General features: G+C 45.0%; 1 protein-coding gene across 1 annotated transcript in view; it reads right to left on the reverse strand.

The window, feature by feature from the left end:
- The window catches only part of slc4a4a (solute carrier family 4 member 4a), a 533,895-nt gene that overhangs the window by 97,651 nt on the left and 412,201 nt on the right, over positions 1–24,043 (reverse strand). The window contains 1 exon segment of the mRNA XM_046348253.1: positions 6,643–6,804. Within this exon segment, the coding sequence (XP_046204209.1) occupies positions 6,643–6,804 (162 nt within the window).

Consider the following 24,043-nt stretch of genomic DNA (forward strand, 5'->3'; position numbering starts at 1 on the left):
GTACTCCCTTCAGACTATTGAGACCCTGCCCTGTACTACCTTCAGACTATTGAGACCCTGTCCTACCTTCAGACTATTGAGACCCTGCCCTATAAAACCTTCAGACTATTGAGACCCTGCCCTGTCCTACCTTCAGACTATTGAGACCCTGCCCTATAAAACCTTCAGACTATCGAGATCCTGCCCTATAAAACCTTCAGACTATTGAGACCCTGCCCTATAAAACCTTCAGACTATTGAGACCCTGCCCTATAAAACCTTCAGACTATTAAGACCCGGCCCTATAAAACCTTCAGACTATCGAGATCCTGCCCTATAAAACCTTCAGACTATTGAGACCCTGCCCTATACAACCTTCAGACTATTGAGACCCTGCCCTATAAAACCTTCAGACTATTGAGATCCTGCCCTATAAAACCTTCAGACTATTGAGATCCTGCCCTATAAAACCTTCAGACTATTGAGATCCTGTCCTGTCCTACCTTCAGGCTATTGAGACCCTGCCCTGTCCTACCTTCAGACTATTGAGATCCTGCCCTGTCCTAACTTCAGACTTTTGAGATCCTGCCCTATAAAACCTTCAGACTATTGAGATCATGCCCTGTCCTACCTTCAGACTATTGAGATCCTGCCCTGTCCTACCTTCAGACTATTGAGAACATGCCCTGTCCTACCTTCAGACTATTGAGATCCTGCCCTGTCCTACCTTCAGACTATTGAGAACCTGCCCTATAAAACCTTCAGACTATTGAGACCCTGCCCTATAAAACCTTCAGACTATTGAGACCCTGCCCTATAAAACCTTCAGACTATTGAGACCCTGCCCTATAAAACCTTCAGACTATTGAGACCCTGCCCTGTCCTACCTTCAGACTATTGAGACCCTGCCCTGTCCTACCTTCAGACTATTGAGACCCTGCCCTGTCCTACCTTCAGACTATTGAGAACCTGCCCTGTCCTACCTTCAGACTATTGAGATCCTGCCCTGTCCTACCTTCAGACTATTGAGAACATGCCCTGTCCTACCTTTAGACTATTGAGATCCTGCCCTGTCCTACCTTCAGACTATTGAGAACATGCCCTGTCCTACCTTTAGACTATTGAGATCCTGCCCTGTCCTACCTTCAGACTATTGAGATCCTGCCCTGTCCTACCTTCAGACTATTGAGAACATGCCCTGTCCTACCTTCAGACTATTGAGACCCTGCCCTATAAAACCTTCAGACTATTGAGACCCTGCCCTATAAAACCTTCAGACTATTGAGACCCTGCCCTATAAAACCTTCAGACTATTGAGACCCTGCCCTATAAAACCTTCAGACTATTGAGACCCTGCCCTGTCCTACCTTCAGACTATTGAGACCCTGCCCTGTCCTACCTTCAGACTATTGAGACCCTGCCCTGTCCTACCTTCAGACTATTGAGAACCTGCCCTGTCCTACCTTCAGACTATTGAGACCCTGCCCTATAAAACCTTCAGACTATTGAGACCCTGCCCTGTCCTACCTTCAGACTATTGAGACCCTACCCTGTCCTACCTTCAGAGTATTGAGACCCTGCCCTGTCCTACCTTCAGACTATTGATACCCTGCCCTATAAAACCTTCAGACTATTGAGACCCTGCCCTGTCCTACCTTCAGACTATTGAGACCCTGTCCTACCTTCAGACTATTGAGATCCTGCCCTTTCCTACCTTCAGACTATTGAGACCCTGCCCTATAAAACCTTCAGACTATTGAGACCCTGTCCTACCTTCAGACTATTGAGATCCTGCCCTATAAAACCTTCAGACTATTGAGATCCTGCCCTATAAAACCTTCAGACTATTGAGATCCTGTCCTGTCCTACCTTCAGACTATTGAGCCCTTGCCCTGTCCTACCTTCAGACTATTGAAACCCTGCCCTATAAAACCTTCAGACTATTGAGATCCCGCCCTGTCCTACCTTCAGACTTGAGAACCCGCCCTATAAAACCTTCAGACTATCGAGATCCTGCCCTGTCCTACCTTCAGACTATTGAGACCCTGCCCTGTCCTACCTTCAGACTATTGAGAACCTGCCCTATAAAACCTTCAGACTATTGAGATCCCGCCCTGTCCTATCTTCAGACTTGAGACCCTGCCCTATAAAACCTTCAGACTATTGAGACCCTGCCCTATAAAACTTTCAGACTATTGAGACCCTGCCCTATAAAACATTCAGACTATTGAGACCCTACCCTATAAAACCTTCAGACTATTGAGACCCTGCCCTGTCCTACCTTCAGACTATTGAGACCCTGCCCTGTCCTACCTTCAGACTATTGAGATCCTGCCCTGTCCTACCTTCAGACTATCGAGAACCTGCCCTGTCCTACCTTCAGACTATTGAGACCCTGCCCTATAAAACCTTCAGATTATTGAGACCATGTCATAAACCCTTCAGACTATGGAGATCCTGCCCTGTCCTACCTTCAGACTATTGAGACCCTGTCTTGTCCTACCTTCAGACTATCGAGACCCTGCCCTATAAAACCTTCAGACTATTGAGAACCTGCCCTATAAAACCTTCAGACTATTGAGACCATGTCCTATAAAACCTTCAGACTATTGAGACCCTGCCCTATAAAACCTTCAGACTATTGAAATCCTGCCCTATAAAACCTTCAGACTATTGAGACCCTGCCCTGTCCTACCTTCAGACTATTGAGATCCTATCCGGTCCTACCTTCAGACTATTGAGACCCTGCCCTATAAAACCTTCAGATTATGGAGACCCTGTCCTACCTTCAGACTATTGAGATCCTATCCGGTCCTACCTTCAGACTATTGAGACCCTGTCCTGTCCTACCTTCAGTCTATTGAGACCCTGCCCTATAAAACCTTCAGACTATTGAGACCCTGCCCTATAAAACCTTCACACTGTTGAGATCCTGCCCTATCCTACCTTCAGACTATTGAGAACCTGCCCTGTCCTACCTTCAGACTTGAGAACCCGCCCTATAAAACCTTCAGACTATCGAGACCCTGCCCTATAAAACCTTCAGACTATTGAGACCCTGCCCTGTCCTACCTTCAGACTATTGAGACCATGTCCAATAAAACCGTCAGACTATTGAGATCCTGCCCTGTCCTACCTTCAGACTATCGAGAACCTTCCCTGTCCTACCTTCAGACTATTGAGACCCTGCCCTATAAAACCTTCAGATTATTGAAACTCTGTCCTATAAAACCTTCAGACTATTGAGAACCTGCCCTATAAAACATTCAGACTATTGAGACCCTGCCCTAAAAAACCTTCAGACTATTGAGACCCTGCCCTATAAAACCTTCAGACTATTGAAATCCTGCCCTATAAAACCTTCAGACTATTGAGACCCTGCCCTATAAAACCTTCAGACTATTGAGACTCTGTCCTACCTTCAGACTATTGAGATCCTGCCCTATAAAAACTTCAGACTATTGAGAACCTGCCCTGTCCTACCTTCAGACTATTGAGACCCTGTCCTGTCCTGCCTTCAGACTATCGAGAACCTGCCCTTTCCTACCTTCAGACTATTGAGATCCTGCCCTGTCCTACCTTCAGACTATTGAGACCCTGCCCTATAAAACCTTCAGATTATGGAGACCCTGTCCTACCTTCAGACTATTGAGATCCTGCCCTATAAAACCTTCAGACTATTGAGATCCTGTCCTGTCCTACCTTCAGACTATTGACACCATGCCCTGTCCTACCTTCAGACTATTGAGACCCTGTCCTACCTTCAGACTATTGAGATCCTGCCCTATAAAACCTTCAGACTATTGAGATCCTGTCCTGTCCTACCTTCAGACTATTGAGACCCTGCCCTGTACTCCCTTCAGACTATTGAGACCCTGCCCTGTACTACCTTCAGACTATTGAGACCCTGTCCTACCTTCAGACTATTGAGATCCTGCCCTATAAAACCTTCAGACAATTGAGACCCTGTACTGTCTTACCTTCAGACTACTGAGACCCTGTCCTACCTTCAGACTATTGAGACCCTGCCCTATAAAACCTTCAGACTATTGAGACCCTGCCCTGTCCTACCTTCAGACTATTGAGACCCTGTCCTACCTTCAGACTATTGAGAGATCCTGCCCTATAAAACCTTCAGACAATTGAGACCCTGTCCTGTCTTACCTTCAGACTACTGAGACCCTGTCCTACCTTCAGACTATTGAGACCCTGCCCTATAAAACCTTCAGACTTTTGAGACCCTGCCCTGTCCTACCTTCAGACTATTGCCCCCATGCCCAGTCCTACCTTCAGACTATTGAGACCCTGTCCTACCATCAGACTATTGAGATCCTGCCCTATAAAACCTTCAGACTATTGAGATCCTGTCCTGTCCTACCTTCAGACTATTGAGTCCTTGCCCTGTCCTACCTTCAGACTATTGAGAACCTGCCCTATAAAACTTTCAGACTATTGAGACCCTGCCCTGTCCTACCTTCAGACTATTGAGACCCTGCCCTGTCCTACCTTCAGACTATTGAGACCCTGCCCTGTCCTACCTTCAGACTATTGAGACCCTGCCCTATAAAACCTTCAGACTATTGAGACCCTGTCCTACCTTCAGACTATTCAGATTCTGCCGTATAAAACCTTCAGACTATTGAGACCCTGTCCTACCTTCAGACTATTGAGACCCTGTCCTACCTTCAGACTATTGAGATCCTGCCCTATAAAACCTTCAGACTATTGAGACCCTGCCCTGTCCTACCTTCAGACTATTGAGAACCTGCCCTATAAAACTTTCAGACTATTGAGACCCTGCCCTGTCCTACCTTCAGACTATTGAGATCCTGTCCTACCTTCAGACTATTGAGACCCTGCCCTGTCCTACCTTCAGACTATTGAGACCCTGCCCTATAAAACCTTCAGACTATTGAGACCCTGTCCTACCTTCAGACTATTCAGATTCTGCCGTATAAAACCTTCAGACTATTGAGACCCTGTCCTACCTTCAGACTATTGAGACCCTGTCCTACCTTCAGACTATTGAGATCCTGCCCTATAAAACCTTCAGACTATTGAGACCCTGCCCTGTCCTACCTTCAGACTATTGAGACCCTGCCCTATAAAACCTTCATACTATTGAGACCCTGCCCTATAAAACCTTCAGACTATTGAGACCCTGCCCTGTCCTACCTTCAGACTATTGAGACCCTGTCCTGTCCTGCTTTCAGACTATCGAGAACCTGCCCTGTCCTACCTTCAGACTATTGAGACCCTGCCCTATAAAACCTTCAGACTATTGAGACCCTGCCCTGTCCTACCTTCAGACTACTGAGATCCTGCCCTATAAAACCTCCAGACTATTGAGAACCTGTCCTGTCCTACCTTCAGACTATTGAGATCCTGTGGTCCCTGTCCTATGGCCTTCAGACTATTGAGAACCTGCCCTATAAAACATATATATATATAAAACCCAGACTATTGAGATCGTAGAATGTATGCACACATGACTGTAAGTCGCTTTGGATAAAAGCGTCTGCTAAATGGCATATATATATATAAAACCTTCAGACTATTGAGATCCTGCCCTATAAAACCTTCAGACTATTGAGACCCTGCCCTGTCCTACCTTCAGACTATTGAGACCCTGCCCTATAAAACCTTCAGACTATTGAGACCCTGTCCTACCTTCAGACTATTGAGATCCTGCCCTATAAAACCTTCAGACTATTGAGACCCTGTCCTACCTTCAGACTATTGAGATCCTGCCCTATAAAACCTTCAGACTATTGAGACCCTGTCCTACCTTCAGACTATTGAGACCCTGCCCTGTTAAAACCTTCAGACTATTGAGAACCTGCCCTATAAAACCTTCAGACTATTGAGACCCTGCCCTGTCCTACCTTCAGAGTATTGAGATCCTGCCCTATAAAACCTTCAGACTATTGAGACCATACCCCTATGAAAATCTTTACCTTCAGACTATTGAGACCCTACCCTATAAAACCTTCAGACTATTGAGACCCTGCCCTATAAAACCTTCAGACTATTGAGATCCTACCCTGTCCTACCTTCAGACTATTGAGACCCTGCCCTATAAAACCTTCAGACTATTGAGATCCTGCCATGTAAAACCTTCAGACTATTTATTGAGACCCTGCCCTCCTACCTTCAGACTATTGAGACCCTGCCCTATAAAACCTTCAGGCTATTGAGACCCTGCCCTGTCCTACCTTCAGACTATTGACACCATGCCCTGTAAAACCTTCAGACTATTGAGACCCTGCCCTGTCCTACCTTCAGACTATTGAGATCCTGCACTATAAAACCTTCAGACTATTGAGACCCTGCCCTGTCCTACCTTCAGACTATTGAGATCCTGCCCTATAAAACCTTCAGACTATTGAGACCCTGCCCTATAAAACATTCAGACTATTTAGACCCTGCCCTGTCCTACCTTCAGACTATTGAGATCCTGCCCTATAAAACATTCAGACTATCAAGAACCTACCCTGTCCTACCTTCAGACTATTGAGATCCTGCTGTGTCCTACCTTCAGACTATCGAGACCCTGCCCTATAAAACCTTCAGACTATTGAGACCCTGTCCTGTCCTACCTTCAGACTATTGAGATCCTGCCCTGTCCTATCTTCAGACTATTGAAACCCTGCCCTGTCCAACCTTCAGCATGTGCTCCTTCCTGTTGACGATGACAGCGGTGATCTGCTGGTCCATGAAGAGTAGGATGGTGACCAGCAGGGCAGGCACCGCTGACACCACGTACACCCACCAAGGATTGCCTCCAAACGGGGGAACAAACCAGCCACGGTTGGGGCTCGTTGGCTGGAGGGGGAGGAACAGAGAGCAGGTGAAATGCTGAATACAACAGGTGTAGTAGACCTTACAGTGAAATGCTGAATACAACAGGTGTAGTAGACCTCACAGTGAAATGCTGAATACAACAGGTGTAGTAGACCTCACAGTGAAATGCTGAATACAACAGGTGTAGTAGACCTTACAGTGAAATGCTGAATACAACGGGTGTAGTAGACCTCACAGTGAAATGCTGAATACAACAGGTGTAGTAGACCTTACAGTGAAATGCTGACTTACAATCCCTTAATCAACAATTCAGTTTCAAGAACAATAAGTGTTAAGTAAAAGTAAAAAATGGATAAGGAAAAGATAAAAATAACAAATAGCAGCAGTAAAATAACAATATCGGGGCTTTATACAGGGGGTACCGGTACAGAGTCAATGTGCGGGGCACAGGTTTGTTGAGGTAATTGAAGACATTTGTACATGTAGGTAGAGTTAAAGTGACTATGCATAGCTAATCACCAGAGAGTAGCATCAGCGTAAAAGAGAGGGTGGGGGCACAATGCAAGTCTGGGTAGCCATTTGATTAGCTGTTCAGAAGTCTTATGGCTTGGGGGTAGAAGCTGTTCAGAAGTCTTATGGCTTGGGGGTAGAAGCTGTTCAGCAGTCTTATGGCTTGGGGGTAGAAGCTGTTCAGCAGTCTTATGGCTTGGGGGTAGAAGCTGTTCAGAAGTCTTATGGCTTGGGGGTAGAAGCTGTTCAGAAGTCTTATGGCTTGGGGGTAGAAGCTGTTCAGGAGTCTTATGGCTTGGGGGTAGAAGCAGTTCAGCAGTCTTATGGCTTGGGGGTAGAAGCTGTTCAGGAGTCTTATGGCTTGGGGGTAGAAGCTGTTCAGAAGTCTTATGGCTTGGGGGTAGAAGCTGTTCAGCAGTCTTATGGCTTGGGGGTAGAAGCTGTTCAGAAGTCTTATGGCTTGGGGGTAGAAGCTGTTCAGCAGTCTTATGGCTTGGGGGTAGAAGCTGTTCAGGAGTCTTATGGCTTGGGGGTAGAAGCTGTTCAGCAGTCTTATGGCTTGGAGGTAGAAGCTGTTCAGAAGTCTTATGGCTTGGGGGTAGAAGCTGTTCAGGAGTCTTATGGCTTGGAGGCAGAAGCTGTTCAGGAGTCTTATGGCTTGGGGGTAGAAGCAGTTGGACCTAGACCTGGTGCTCCAGTACCACTTGCCATGCGGTAGCAGAGAGAACAGACTATGAATAAGGTGGCTGGAGTCTTTGATAATTTTTAGGGCCTTCCTCTGGCACCGCCTGGTATAGAGGTCCTGGATGGCAGGAAGCTTGGCCCCAGTGATGTACTGGGCCGTACAAACTACCCTCTGTAGTGCCTTGCGGTCGGAGGCCAAACAGTTGCCATACCAGGCAGTAATGCAATCAGTCAGGATGCTCTCAATGGTGCAGCTGTAGAACTTTTTGGGGATCTCAGGACCCATGCCAAATCTTTTCAGTTTCCTGGGGGGAATAGGCTTTGTTGTGCCCTCTTCACGACTGTCTGGTGTGTTTGGACCATGATAGTTTGTTGGTGATGCGGACACCACCTCTTTTTCTTGTAGTCCACAGTCATCTCCTTTGTCTTGATCAGGTTGAAGAAGAGGTTGTTATCCGGGCACCACATGGCCAGGTCCCTGACCTCCTCCCTATAGTCTCATGCCTACCACTGTTGTGTCGTTGGCAAATTTAATGATGGAGTTGTGCCTGGCCATGCAGTCATGGGTGAACCGGGAGTACAGGAGGGGACTAAGCATGCACCACTGAGGGCCCCCGTGTTGAGAGTAAGAGAAGCAGATGTGTTGCTACCTACCCTTACCACCTGGGGTGGCCTGTCAGGAAGTCCAGGATCCAGTTGCGGAGACAGGCATTTAGTCCCAGTGTCCTTAGCTTAGTAATGAGCTTTGAGGGCACTTTGGTGTTGAACGCTGAGCTGTAGTTAATGAATAGCATTCTCACGTAGGTGTTCCCTTTGTCCAGGTGAGAAAGGGCAGTGTGGAATTCAATAGAGATTGCAAAATCTGTGGATCTGTTGGGGAGGTATGCAAATTGGAGTGGGTCTCGGGTTTCTGGGATAATGGTGTTGACGTGAGCCATGACCATTCTTTGAAAGCACTTAATGGCTACAGATGCGAGTGCTACAGGTCAGTAGTCATTTTGGCAGGTTACATCAGTGTTCTTGGGCACAGGGACTATGGTGGTCTGTTTGAAACATGTTTGTATTACTGACTCAGTCAGGGACAGGTTGAACATGTCAGTGAAGACAATTGCTAGTTGGTCAGTGCATGCTCAAAGTAGACATCCTGGTAATCCGTCTGGCCCCGCAGCCTTGTGAATGTTGACCTGTTTAAAACATTCTTAAGGTATAGGGGTCAGCATTTTCACTTTTGGATAAATAGCGTGCCCAATTTCAACTTCCTGCTACTCATGCCAAGAATATAAGATTTGCATATTATTAGTAGATTTGGATAGAAAACACTCTGAAGTTTCTAAAACTGTTTGAATCATGTCTGTGAGTATAACAGAACTTATGTGGCAGGCAAAACCCCGAGGACTAACCGTTTTTTTAGGTCTCTGTCTGTTCAGTGATTTCTCATTGGGAAACGATATTTCTTAGGCACTTGTTTTCAGTTCCTACCGCTTCCAATGAATGTCACCAGTCTTTGGAATTTGGTTGAGGTCATTCCTTTGTGCAATGAAGAAGTACGGCCATCTAGGAAATGGGTAACATTGTTAAGAGTTGCGCAAGACTTGAAAAGTAGTGTTAGTTTCCTCTCATCCTCTATTGAAAACCGATAGACCCGTCTTCAATTTGATGGATTATTAATGTTTAAAAACACCTCAAGTTGTATTACAAAAGTAGTTTGAAATGTTTTGGCAAAGTTTACAGGCAACTTTTGAGATATTTTGTATTGATGTTGTGCAATTTGGAAGCTGTTTTGTTCTGGATTAAATGCACCAAATAAATTGACATTTTGGATATATATGGACGGAATTAATCGAACAAAAGGACCAATTTTGATGTTTATGGGATAAATTGGAGTGCCAACAAAAGAAGCTCGTCAAAGGTAAGGCATGTTTTATATTTTATTTCTACGTTTTGTGTAGCGCCTGCAGGGTTGAAATATGTTACTCTCTTTGTTTACTGTTGTGCTATCATCAGACAATAGATTATGCTTTCGCCGAAAAGCATTTTTAAAATTTGACATGTTGGCTGGATTCACAACGAGTGTAGCTTTAATTTAGTATCTTACATGTGTGATTTATTAATGAAAGTTTGATTTTTATATAATTTTATTTGAATTTGCCGCGCTGCATTTTCCCTGGCTTTTAGCCAAGTACCATTTTTTAAAACCATTTTTTTAAAACTTGTTGGGGATAGGGGGCAGTATTTTCACTTTGGATGAATTGCGTGCCCATAATGAACTGCATCCTACTCTGTCCTAGATTGCTTATATATGCATATTATTATTACTATTGGATAGAAAACACTTTGACGTTTCTAAAACTGTTTGAATTATGTCTGTGAATATAACAGAACTCATAGGGCAGGCAATCTTACAGACAGGAAGTCTAATTTTAAGTCATCGCCTCTTCACTTCCAAATAAGATAAGGATCTGTTAGTACTTACTACGCCTTCCACTAGATGTCCTCATTCAGTAGAACGTGGAATGGAGCCTCTGGTGTGAACTTTGACCAAAAGGGAGGGGAATGAGTCACTGTCCTGGCAGAATGCAATTTCCCTGCTGCGCATTTGGCTGTTGATATCACCATCATTCCATTTGGCTGCAGATGAAAGAAAACGCATGCTCCGGTTGGAACGTTATTGGATATATATGAAAATAACATCCTGAAGATGTATTCTCTACTTAGTTTGACCAGTTTATTCGACCTGGAATATTTCTTTTTGAAGTTTTCGTCCGAGTTCTCCTGGACCAGCGTCAGCTTTTGGGCACTTGAGCTGAAAGTGCTAGCAAATGCAGCTAATTGGACACAAGTATTGGACATATGTAACAAAACAATGATTTATTGTGGAACTAGGACTCCTTGCACTGCATTCTGATGAAAGATCATCAAAGGTAAGGGAATATTTATGATGTAATTTCGTATTTCTGTTGACTCCAACTTGGTGGAGAAATATATTTACGTCTGAGCGCCGTCTCAGGTTATTGCATGGTAGGCTTTTTTCGTAATGTTTTTAAAAATCTGACACAGCGGTTGCATTAAGAACCAGTGCATCTTTAATTATATGTAGAACATGTATCTTTCGTCAATGTTCATGATGAGTATTTCTGTTATCTGACTCTCTGTAATTACTCCGGATATTTTGGAGGCATTAGTGAACATGGCGTCAATGTAAACCGAGATTTGTGGATATAAATATGCATATTATCGAACAAAACATAAATGTATTGTGTAACATGTCATATGATTGTCATCTGATGAAGATGATCAAAGGTTAGTGATTCATTTTATCTCTAATTCTGCTTTTATGACCATGGCTGGGAAAAATGGCTGTGTTTTGTTTTATTTGGTGGTGGTCTAACAAATATACGTTGTGTTTTCGCTGTAAAACATTTTTTTTTAAATCGGACATGATGGGTAGATTAACAAGATGTTTATCTTTCATTTGCTGTATTGGATTTGTTAATGTGTGAAAGTAAAATATTTGTAAAGACATTTTTTGAATTCCCCACGCCACCTTTTCAGCTGAATGGGTGGGGGGGGGGGTGTTCCCCTAGGGGAACGCCCTGCCATAACAGGTTTTAATATTAGATTTCGTGCACCAGCTGTTGTTTACAAATAGAGTGGGGCAAAAAAGTATTTAGTCAGCCACCAATTGTACAAGTTCTCCCACTTATAAAGATGAGAGAGGCCTGTAATTTTCATCATAGGTACACTTCAAATATGACAGACAAAATTAGAGAAAAAAAAGCTGAAAATCACATTGTAGGATTTTGTATGAATTAATTTGCTAATTATGGTGGAAAATAAGTATTTGCTCAACAAAAGTTTATCGCAATACTTTGTTATATACCCTTTGTTAGCAATGACAGAGGTCAAACGTTTTCTGTAAGTCTTCACAAGGTTTTCACACACTGTTGCTGGTATTTTGTCCCATTCCTCATTGCAGATCTCCTCTAGAGCAGTGATGTTTTGGGGCTGTTGCTGGGCAACACAGACTTTCAACAGACTCCAAAGATTTTCTATGGAGTTGAGATCTGGAGACTGGCTAGGCCACTCCAGGACATTGAAATGCTTCTTACGAAGCCACTCCTTCATTGCCCGGGCGGTGTGTTTGGGATCATTGTCATGCTGAAAGACCCAGTCACGTTTCATATTCAATGCCCTTGCTGATGGAAGGAGGTTTTCACTCAAAATCTCACGATACATGGCCCCATTCATTATTTCCTTTACACGGATCAGTCGTCCTGGTCCCTTTGCAGAAAAACAGCCCCAAAGCATGATGTTCCCACCCCCATGCTTCACAGTAGGTATGGTGTTCTTTGGATGCAACTTGGCATTCTTTGTCCTCCAAACACGACGAGTTGAGTTTTTACCAAAAAGTTATATTTTGGTTTCATCTGACCATATGACATTCCCCCAATCTTCTTCTGGATCATCCAAATGCTCTCTACCAAACTTCAGACGGGCATGTCATGTACTGGCTTAAGCAGGGGGACACGTCTGACACTGCAGGATTTGAGTCCCTGGCGGCGTAGTGTGTCACTGATGGTAGGCTTTGTTACTTTGGTCCCAGCTCTCTGCAGGTCATTCACTAGGTCCCCCCGTGTGGTTCTGTGACTTTTGCTCACCGTTCTTGTGATCATTTTGACCCCACGGGGTGAGATCGTGGAGCCCCATATCGAGGGAGATTATCAGTGGTATTCTATGTCTTCCATTTCCTAATAATTGCTCCCACAGTTGATTTCTTCAAACCAAGCTGCTTACCTATTGCAGATTCAGTCTTCCCAGCCTGGTGCAGGTCTACAATTTTGTTTCTGGTGTCCTTTGACAGCTCTTTGGTCTAGGCCATAGTGGAGTTTGGAGTGTGACTGTTTGAGGTTGTGGACAGGTGTCTTTTATACTGATAACAGGTTCAAACAGGTGCCATTAATACAGGTAACGAGTGGAGGACGGAGGAGCCTCTTAAAGAAGAAATTACAGGTCTGTGAGAGCCAGAAATCTTGTTTGTTTGTAGGTGACCAAATACTTATTTTCCACCATAATTTGCAAATAAATTCAGTTATGCATTAGGGGGCGCTATTAAAATTTGTGGATGAAAAACGTTCCCGTTTTAAACAAGATATTCTGTCACGAAAAGATGCTCGACTATGAAAGAAGACAGACTGACATTTCCAAAACTGCAAAGATATTGTCTGTGAGTGCCACAGAACTGATGTTACAGGCGAAACCCAGATAAAAACCAACCAGGAAGTGCCACATTTTTTGAAACGGCCTCATGCCAATGACTCCTTATATGGTTGTGAATGAGCTACGAATGAGCTTACGTTTTCCACGTATTCCCCAAGGTGTCTACAGGATTGTGACGTCTTTTTACGCATTTCCATTGAAGAATAGCCATAAGGGAGCATATTTAGCAAGTGGTCACATGGTGTCTCCCGCAGAAAATCTTGCGTAAAATACTGAGGTAGCCATTTTTCCAATCGCTTCTTATGAGAAACCAATTGCCTCGACAGATATATTACCGAATATATATGTTAAAAACACCTTGAGGATGGATCCTAAACAACGTTTGTCGTGTTTCTGTTGATATTATGGAGCTAATTTTGAAAAAGTTTGGTGTTGTAATATTAGCATTTTCCGGTCGATTTCTCAGCCAAGCATGATGAACGGGAGCTATTTCGCCTACAAAAATAATATTTTTGGAAAAAAGGAACATTTGCTATCTAACTGGGAGTCTCCTGAGTGAAAGCATCCGAAGTTCTTCAAAGGTAAATTATTTAATTTGGTTGCTTTTCTTATTTTTGTGAAAATGTTGCCTGCTACCTGCAGAGCCTAGCATAGCATTATGCCATGATAAACTTACACAAATGCTTGTCTAGCATTGGCTGTAACGCATATTTTGAAAATCTGAGATGACAGTGTTGTTAACAAAAGGCTAAGCTTGTGTTTGAATATATTTATTTCATTTCATTTGCGATTTTCATGAATAGGAAAAGTTACTAGGGGTATTTATGTCCGCTGCGTTATGCTAATTAGTTTGAGGCTATGATTACGATCCCGGTTCCGGGATTGCTCGTTGCAAGAGGTTAAATCCTACAATCAAATCAAAATCAAATCAAATTTATTCATATAGCCCTTCGTACATCAGCTGATATCTCAAAGTGCTGTACAGAAACCCAGCCTAAAACCCCAAACAGCAAGCAATGCAGGTGTAGAAGCACGGTGGCTAGGAAAAACTCCCTAGAAAGGCCAAAACCTAGGAAGAAACCTAGAGAGGAACCAGGCTATGTGGGGTGGCCAGTCCTCTTCTGGCTGTGCCGGGTGGAGATTATAACAGAACATGGCCAAGATGTTCAAATGTTCATAAATGACCAGCATGGTCGAATAAATGTGATTTTCTCTTTTTGTCATTTTGTCTGTCATAGTTGAAGTGTACCTATGATGAAAATTACAGTCCTCTCTCATCTTTGTAAGTGGGAGAACTTGCACAATTGGTGGCTGACTAAATACTTTTTGCCCCACTGTATATACAGATGGCTACCTCTTGTCTTACCAGAGGCAGCTGTTCTATCTTGCCCCACCAGCTGTATTTTATCCATATCGTCATTCAGCCATGACTCGGTGAGACATAAGACATTGCAGTTTTTATTGGTAGGTTTCGTTGGTAGGATATTCCTTCTCAACTAACATCAAGGCGGTGGCCCGTTCCTGTAGGTTCATGCTCTACAACACCCGCAGAGTACGACCCTGCCTCACACAGGAAGCGGCGCAGGTCCTAATCCAGGCACTTGTCATCTCCCGTCTGGATTACTGCAACTCGCTGTTGGCTGGGCTCCCTGCCTGTGCCATTAAACCCCTACAACTCATCCAGAACGCCGCAGCCCGTCTGGTGTTCAACCTTCCCAAGTTCTCTCACGTCACCCCGCTCCTCCGCTCTCTCCACTGGCTTCCAGTTGAAGCTCGCATCCGCTACAAGACAGCCTACGGAGCTGTGAGGGGAACGGCACCTCAGTACCTCCAGGCTCTGATCAGGCCCTACACCCAAACAAGGGCACTGCGTTCATCCACCTCTGGCCTGCTCGCCTCCCTACCACTGAGGACGTACAGTTCCCGCTCAGCCCAGTCAAAACTGCTCGCTGCTCTGGCCCCCCAATGGTGGAACAAACTCCCTCACGACGCCAGGACAGCGGAGTCAATCACCACCTTCCGGAGACACCTGAAACCCCACCTCTTTAAGGAATACCTAGGATAGGATAAAGTAATCCTTCTCACCCCCCCCTTAAAAGATTTAGATGCACTATTGTAAAGTGGCTGTTCCACTGGATGTCATAAGGTGAATGCACCAATTTGTAAATCACTCTGGATAAGAGCGTCTGCTAAATGACTTAAATGTAAATGTAAATGTATATTCATGATCGTAGCTTGTCATTTTGTTATGCAATGATTTTACGTTGGATAATAGGACTGATGGCAAAGACAGATTACCCACTCGCCATCAGATCCGTACAAGGCACCCAGCCCTATGTCTCCGATATTTTTCTTTCTCCTGCGAATTGAGAACAAGTTCTCATTTACAACTGCGACCTGGCCAAGATAAAGTAAAGCAGTTCGACACATACAACAACACAGAGTTCTACATGGAATAAACAAACATACTGTCAATAAAACAGTAGAAATAAAAGAAAGTCTATATACAGTGTGTGCAAATGGAGTGAGGAGGTAAGGCAATAAATAAATCAAATCAAATTTTATTTGTCACATACACATGGTTAGCAGATGTTAATGCGAGTGTAGCGAAATGCTTGTGCTTCTAGTTCCGACAATGCAGTGATAACCAACAAGTAATCTAACTAACAATTCCAAAACTACTGTCTTATACACAGTGTAAGGGGATAAGGAATATGTACATAAGGATATATGAATGAGTGATGGTACAGAGCAGCATACAGTAGATGGTATCGAGTACAGTATATGCATATGAGATGAGTATGTAGACAAAGTAAACAAAGTGGCATAGTTAAAGTGGCTAGTGATACATGTATTACATAAGGATGCAGTCGATGATGTAGAGTACAGTATATACATATGCATATGAGATGAATAATGTAGGGTAAGTAACATTATATAAGGTAGCATTGTTTAAAGTGGCTAGTGATATATTTACATCATTTCCCATCAATTCCCATTATTAAAGTGGCTGGAGTTGGGTCAGTGTCAATGACAGTGTGTTGGCAGCAGCCACTCAATGTTAGTGGTGGCTGTTTAACAGTCTGATGGCCTTGAGATAGAAGCTGTTTTTCAGTCTCTCGGTCCCAGCTTTGATGCACCTGTACTGACCTCGCCTTCTGGATGATAGCGGGGTGAACAGGCAGTGGTTCGGGTGATTGATGTCCTTGATGATCTTTATGGCCTTCCTGTATCATCGGGTGGTGTAGGTGTCCTGGAGGGCAGGTAGTTTGCCTCCGGTGATGCGTTGTGCAGACCTCACTACCCTCTGGAGAGCCTTACGGTTGAGGGCGGAGCAGTTGCCGTACCAGGCGGTGATACAGCCCGCCAGGATGCTCTCGATTGTGCATCTGTAGAAGTTTGTGAGTGCTTTTGGTGACAAGCCAAATTTCTTCAGCCTCCTGAGTTTGAAGAGGCGCTGCCGCGCCTTCTTCACGATGCTGTCTGTGTGAGTGGACCAATTCAGTTTGTCTGTGATGTGTATGCCGAGGAACTTAACTTACTACCCTCTCCACTACAGTTCCATCGATGTGGATAGGGGGGTGTTCCCTCTGCTGTTTCCTGAAGTCCACAATCATCTCCTTAGTTTTGTTGACTTTGAGTGTGAGGTTATTTTCCTGACACCACACTCTGAGGGCCCTCACCTCCTCCCTGTAGGCCGTCTCGTCGTTGTTGGTAATCAAGCCTACCACTGTTGTGTCGTCCGCAAACTTGATGATTGAGTTGGAGGCGTGCGTAGCCACGCAGTTGTGGGTGAACAGGGAGTACAGGAGAGGGCTCAGAACGCACCCTTGTGGGGCCCCCGTGTTGAGGATCAGCGGGGAGGAGATGTTGTTGCCTACCCTCACCACCTGGGGGCGGCCCGTCAGGAAGTCCAGTACCCAGTTGCACAGGGCGGGGTCGAGACCCAGGGTCTCAGCTCAGTTACCTTAGCTTTCTTGGGAACAGGAACAATGGTGGCTGGGGATTGATTGAATATGTCCGTAAACACACCGGCCAGCTGGTCTGCGCATGCTCTGAGGGCGTGGCTGGGGATGCTGTCTGGGCCTGCAGCCTTGCGAGGGTTAACACGTTTAAATGTCTTACTCACCTCGGCTGCAGTGAAGGAGAGACCGCATGTTTTCGTTGCAGGCCGTGTCAGTGGCACTGTATTTTCCTCAAAGCGGGCAAAAAAGTTATTTAGTCTGCCTGGGAGCAAGACATCCTGGTTCGTGACTGGGCTGGGTTTCTTCTTGTAGTCCGTGATTGACTGTAGACCCTGCCACATGCCTCTTGTGTCTGAGCCATTGAATTGAGATTCCACTTTGTCTCTGTACTGACGCTTAGCTTGTTTAATAGCCTTGCGGAGGGAATAGCTGCATTGTTTATATTCGGACATGTTACCAGACACCTTGCCCTGATTAAAAGCAGTGGTTCACACTTTCAGTTTCACGCGAATGCTGCCATCAATCCACGGTTTCTGGTTTGGGAATGTTTTTATCATTGCTATGGGAACGACATCTTCGACGCACGTTCTAATGAACTCGCACACAGTATTCGTCAATATTTTCATCTGACGCAATACGAAACATGTCCCAGTCCACGTGATGGAAGCAGTCTTGGAGTGTAGAGTCAGCTTGGTCTGACCAGCGTTGGACAGACCTCAGCGTGGGAGCCTCTTGTTTTAGCTTCTGCCTGTAGGCAGGGATCAGCAAAATGGAGTCGTGGTCAGCTTTTCCGAAAGGGGGGGCGGGGCAGGGCCTTATATGCGTCGCGGAAGTTAGAGTAACAATGATCCAAGGTTGGGGTTTCAAGGAGACACCTGAAACCCCACCTCTTTAAGGAATACCTAGGATAGGTTAAGTAATCCCTCTCACCCCACCCCCCCTAAGTTTTAGATGCACTATTGTTAAGTGACTGTCCCACTGGATGTCATAAGGTGAATGCACCAATTTGTAAGTCGCTCTGGATAAGAGCGTCTGCTAAATGACTTAAATGTAATGTAAATGTAATGTAAATGTTTTACCACCCCTGGTTGCGCAATCGATATGCTGATAAAATTTAGGGAGTCTTGTTTTCAGATTAGCTTTGTTAAAATCCCCAGCTACAATGAATGCAGCCTCCGGATAAATGGTTTCCAGTTTGCAAAGAGTTAAATAAAGTTCGTTCAGAGCCATCAATGTGTCTGCTTGGGGGGGGATATATACGGCTGTGATTTCAATCGAAGAGAATTCTCTTGGAAGATAATGCGGTCTACATTTGATTGTGAGGAATTCTAAATCAGGTGAACAGAAGGATTTGAGTTCCTGTATGTTTCCTTCATCACACCATGTCCCGTTAGTCATGAGGCATACGCCCCTGCCACTCTTCTTACCAGAGAGATGTTTGTTTCTGTCCGCGCGATGCGTGGAGAAACCCGTTGGCTGCACCGCATCGGATAGCGTCTTCCCAGTAAGCCATGTTTCCGTGAAGTAGAGAACGTTGCAGTCTCTGATGTCCCTCTGGAATGCCACCCTTGCTCGGATTTCGTCAACCTTGTTGTCAAGAGACTGGACATTGGCAGGAAGAATGCTGGGGAGTGGTGCGTGATGTGCCCTTTTTCGGAGTCTGACCAGAACACCGCCTCGTTTCCCTCTTTTTCGGAGTCGTTTCCTTGGGTCGCTGCATGCGATCCATTCCGTTGTCCTGTTTGTAAGGCAGAACACAGGATCCGCGTCGCGGAAAACATATTCTTGGTCGTACTGATGGTGAGTTGACGCTGATCTTATATTCAGTAGTTCTTCTCGACTGTATGTAATGAAACCTAAGATGACCTGGGGTACTAATGTAAGAAATAACACGTAAAAAAACAAAAAACTGCATAGTTTCCTAGGAACGCGAAGCGAGGCGGCCATCTCAGTCGGCGCCGGAAGTACGTATATACCATAGTAGCGGTGTAATTACAATTTAGCAATTAAACACTGGAGTAATAAATGAGCAGATGATGATGTGCAAGTAGAAACACCGTGCCAAAGAGCAGAAGAGTAAATAAAAAATATGGGGATGAGGTAGGTTGTTGGGTGGGCTATTTACAGATGGGCTATGTACAGCTGCAGCGATCAGTTAGCTGCTCAGATAGCTGATGCTTAAAGTTAGTAAGGGAAATATAAGTTTCCAGCTTCAGTGATTTTTGCATTTCATTCCAGTCATTGGCATGAGAGAACTCGAAGGACTTGCGGCCAAAGGAGATGTTGGCTTTGGGGATGACTAGTGAGATATACCTGCTGGACCGCGTGTGACGGCTGGGTGTTGTTATCGTGACCAGTGAGCTGAGATAAGGTGGAGCTTTACCTAGCATAGACTTATAGATGACCTGGAGCCAGTGGGTCTGGCGACGAATATGTAGCGAGGGCCAGCTGACGAGAGCATACAGGTCGCAGTGGTGGGTGGTGTAAGGGGATTTGGTGACAAAATGGATGGCACTGTGATAGACTGCATCCAGTTTGCTGAGTAGAGTTCTGGAAGCTATTTTGTAAATGACATCGCCGAAGTCAAGGATCGGTAGGATAGTCAGTTTTACGGATGAGGGCCTTGTCGGGTGCCTGAAGTAAATCCTGTGCGTCCAACTTCACGTCCGACATGCTAAAAAAAATCTTTGTACAAGGCGAGTAAATGCTGTCCTGATTTCCAGAAGCTTTTTTCGGTCATAAGAGACTGTGGCAGAAACATTGTGTACAAAAAAAGTTACAAATATCGCAAAAAAACACACACAAATGGTTAAGAGCCCGTAAAAAGGGAGCCATCTCTGTCGCCTTTTATTCCTTTTTGCACATTTTGCGACATTACAACTTTGTTTTTATTGATTAAATAGTTTTTCCCCTCATCAATGTTCACACAATACCCCATAATGAAGAAGCAAAAACGTGTTTTTATTTATTTGAGCAACTTTAAAACAAAATAAAAAACTGAAATATCACATTTACATAAATATTCTGACACTTTACTCAGTACTTTGTTGAAGCACCTTTGGCAGCGATTACATGTTAGAGTCTTCTTGGGTATGACCCTAAAAGCTTGGAATACCTGTATTTGGGGAGTTTCTCCCATTGTTCCCTGCAGATCCTTTCAAGCTCTGTCAGATAGGACGGGGAGCATCAATGCACAGCTATTTTCAGGTCTCTCCTGAGCTGTTTGATCGGGTTCAAGTCCGGGATCTGGCTGGACCACTCAAGGACATTCAGAGATTTGTCCCGAAGCCACTCCTGCATTTTCTAGACTGAGTGCTTAGGGTATTCAGAGGTATCTATCTTCAGAGTTCGTTCTATTATGTGACCTAAACCGGGACATGCTTAACAACCCGGCAGTCCTACAATCTAAGCTGGATGCCCTCAATCTCACAAATTAAGGAAGGAACCCACAAAGTACAACCCTAAATCTGTAAACATGGACACCCTCATAGATATTATCCTGACCAACTTGCCCTCCAAATACACCTCTGCTGTTTTCAATCAGGATCTCAGCGATCACAGCCTCATTGCCTGCATCCGCTATTGGTCCGTGGTCAAATTGACCACCCCTCATCACTGTCAATCACTCCCTAAAACACTTCTGCGAGCAGGCCTTTCTAATCGACCTGGCCCGGGTATCCTGGAAGGATATTGACCTCATTCTGTCAGTGGAGGATGCCTGGTCATTCATTAAAATGAATTTTCTCACCATCTTAAATAAGTATGCCCCTTTCAAAAAAATGTGAACTAAGAACATATATAGCCCTTGTTTCACTCCAGAACTGACTGGACTCGACCAGCACAAAAACATCCTGTGGCGGACTGCACTACCATCGAATAGTCCCAGCGATATGAAACTTTTCAGGGAAGTCAGGAACCAATACACACAGTCAGTCAGAAAAGCAAAGATTAGCTTTTTCAAACAGAAATTTGCATCCTGTAGCTCTAGCTCCAAAAAGTTTTAGGACACTGAAGTCCATGGAGAATAAGAGCACCTCCTCCTGTGATGACCCTCCCACTCTGACTGCCGTATTCTCTCTCTTTGTTCTTGTTTCCTTATTAGGATGCCGGTGGGCGGAGCCGGGAGGGTCGTCAGCAACATGGGAAACACCTGGGCCCGGGTGTGTCCCAAGATAAATAGACCTCTTCCACATTTGTTGGTGGACTCTCTCCATACCTTTCTTCGCATATCTTTTATATATTTTCATTTACAAAAACTCAACTTCAAAATCCTCTCCTGCAACCCGCATCACCAATTTTAAAATCCACAATAGAAGCTAACCAGAAGCTAGCCAGAAGCTAGCCAGTTTACTGGCTAATGTTAGTATTCAGCTAATCACGGTTTGTGGTCATCAGCTATCCTTTTGCTCGAAAATGTATCGCCAGTTTTGTACAACGCGACTCAGACCAGAACATACCAGACCTATTGTTCTCACCATATCCCCGGATTTAAACCGCAAGCTCTGGACATTTACACCTGGATCTCGCAGCTCGCTAGCTGCTATCCGTGTGACTATTGGCTTACGTCGATCCCGGAGCAAACATAAATTATTCTGGAGCTTGCCAGCTGAAGAGTTCCATCAGCCACTTCTGGGCTACAATCACCTATCCGGACCCGTTTTGCTGCCAATGCGGAGCTCCACCGGGCCTTCACGGCTGGACTACCGACGTTATATGCCCGAGGGAGTTATCCAACTGGCCCCTCCGTCGCGACGTTACCTGAACGCCCATCTGCAGCCCGCTAATCGTTAGCTGCCTTATCGGCTGCTATCTGAATAGGTCTATAGGACAATATTTCTTGGGTCACTATAACTATATCTATTTTGCCAATTGGATTGATCCCCTCTACCACACGGAACCCCACTAATCTACCCACGGAAACGCACAAGGTGGCTAAAAACAGACTTCCATCCTCTGCCAGCTTGCTACCGATGGCCCGGCTAGCTGTCTGAATCGCCGTGACCCCAACAAACCTCACTACTCACTGGACCCTTACAATTTGAACTTCTTCTTTTAAAAATCCACCTCTTTAAAAACAAGTCTCTCACCGTTGCTGCCTGCTATAGACCACCCTCTGCCCCCAGTTGTACTCTGGACACCATGTGTGAACTGATTGCCCCCCCATCTATCTTCAGAGCTCATGCTGCTAGGCGACCTAAACTGGAACATGCTTAACACCCCAGACATCCTACAATCTAAGCTTGATGCCCTCAATCTCACACAAATGATCAACGAATCTACCAGGTACCACCCCAAAGTCGTAAAACACGGGCACCCTCATAGATATCATCCTAACCAACTTGCCCTCTAAATACACCTCTGCTGTTTTCAACCAAGATCTCAGCGATCACTCTATCATTGCCTGTATCCATAATGGGTCAGCGGTCAAACGACCTCCATTCATCACTGTCAAACACTCCCTGAAACACTTCAGCAAGCAGGCCTTTCTAATCGACCTGGCCGGGGTATCCTGGAAGGATATTGATCTCATCCCGTCAGTAGAGGATGCCTGTTTTTTTTGTATGCCTTCCTCACCATCTTAAATAAGCATGCCCCATTCAAGAAATGTAGAACCAGGAAAAGATATAGCCCTTGGTTGTCTCCAGACCTGACTGCCCTTAACCAACACAAAAACAACCTATGGCGTTCTGCATAAGCATCAAACAGCCCCCGTGATATGCAACTTTTCAGGAAAGCTAGAAACCAATATACACAGGCAGTTAGAAAAGCCAAGGCTAGCTTTTTCAAGCAGAAATTTGCTTCCTGCAACACAAACTCAAAAAATGTTCTGGGACACTGTAAAGTCCATGGAGAATAAGAACACCTCTTCCCAGCTGCCCACTGCACTGAAGATGGGTAATACTGTCACCACCGATAAACAACGATAATCGAGAATTTCAATAAGAATTTCTCTACAGCTGGCCATGCCTTCTTCCTGTTTACCCCAACCCCGGCCAACAGCTCCTCACCCCCCGCAGCTACTTGCCCAAGCATCCCCCATTTCTCCTTCACCCAAATCCAGAAAGCAGGTTCTGAAAGAGCTACAAAACCTGGACCCGTACAAATCAGCTGAGCTAGACAATCTGGACCCTCTCTTTCTAAACATATCTGCCACAATTGTTGCAAACCCTATTACCAGTCTGTTCAACCTCTTTTTCGTATAGTCCGAGATCCCTAAAGATTGGAAAGCTGCCGCGGTCATCCTCCTCTTCAAAGGGGGGGGCCACTCTAGACCCAAACTGTTATAGACCTATATCCATCCTGCACTGTCTCTCTAAAGACTTTGAAAGCCTAGTTATTAACAGATCACTGACCATTTTGAATCCCACCGTACCTTCTCTGCTGTGCAATCCGGTTTCCGAGCTTGTCACGGGTGCACCTCAACCACGCTCAAGGTACTAAATGATATCATAACCGTCATCGATAAAAGAAAGTACTGTGCAGCCATCTTCATTGACCTGGCCAAAGCTTTTGACTCTGTCAATCACCACATTCTTATCGGTAGAGTCAGCAGCCTTTCATTCTCAAATGACTGCAACGCCTGATTCACCAAATACTTCTCAGATTGAGTTTAGTGTGTCAAATCAGAGGGCCTGTTGTCTCGACCTCTGGCAGTCTCTATGGGGGTACCACAGGGTTCAATTCTAGGGCCGACTCTTTTCTCTGTATATATCAACGATGTCGTTCTTGCTGCGGGTGATTCCATGATCCACCTCTACGCAGACGACACCATTCTGTATACATCTGGCCCTTCTTTGGACACGGTTAACTTCTTGGCACACCCATCCCTTTAGCAGGATCATTTTCGTCAACAACCATTTTGTAGAGCGCCAAACTCAAATGAA

This window comes from Oncorhynchus gorbuscha, linkage group LG04 (assembly GCF_021184085.1).
Source record: "Oncorhynchus gorbuscha isolate QuinsamMale2020 ecotype Even-year linkage group LG04, OgorEven_v1.0, whole genome shotgun sequence".
NCBI classification, from domain to species: domain Eukaryota; kingdom Metazoa; phylum Chordata; class Actinopteri; order Salmoniformes; family Salmonidae; genus Oncorhynchus; species Oncorhynchus gorbuscha.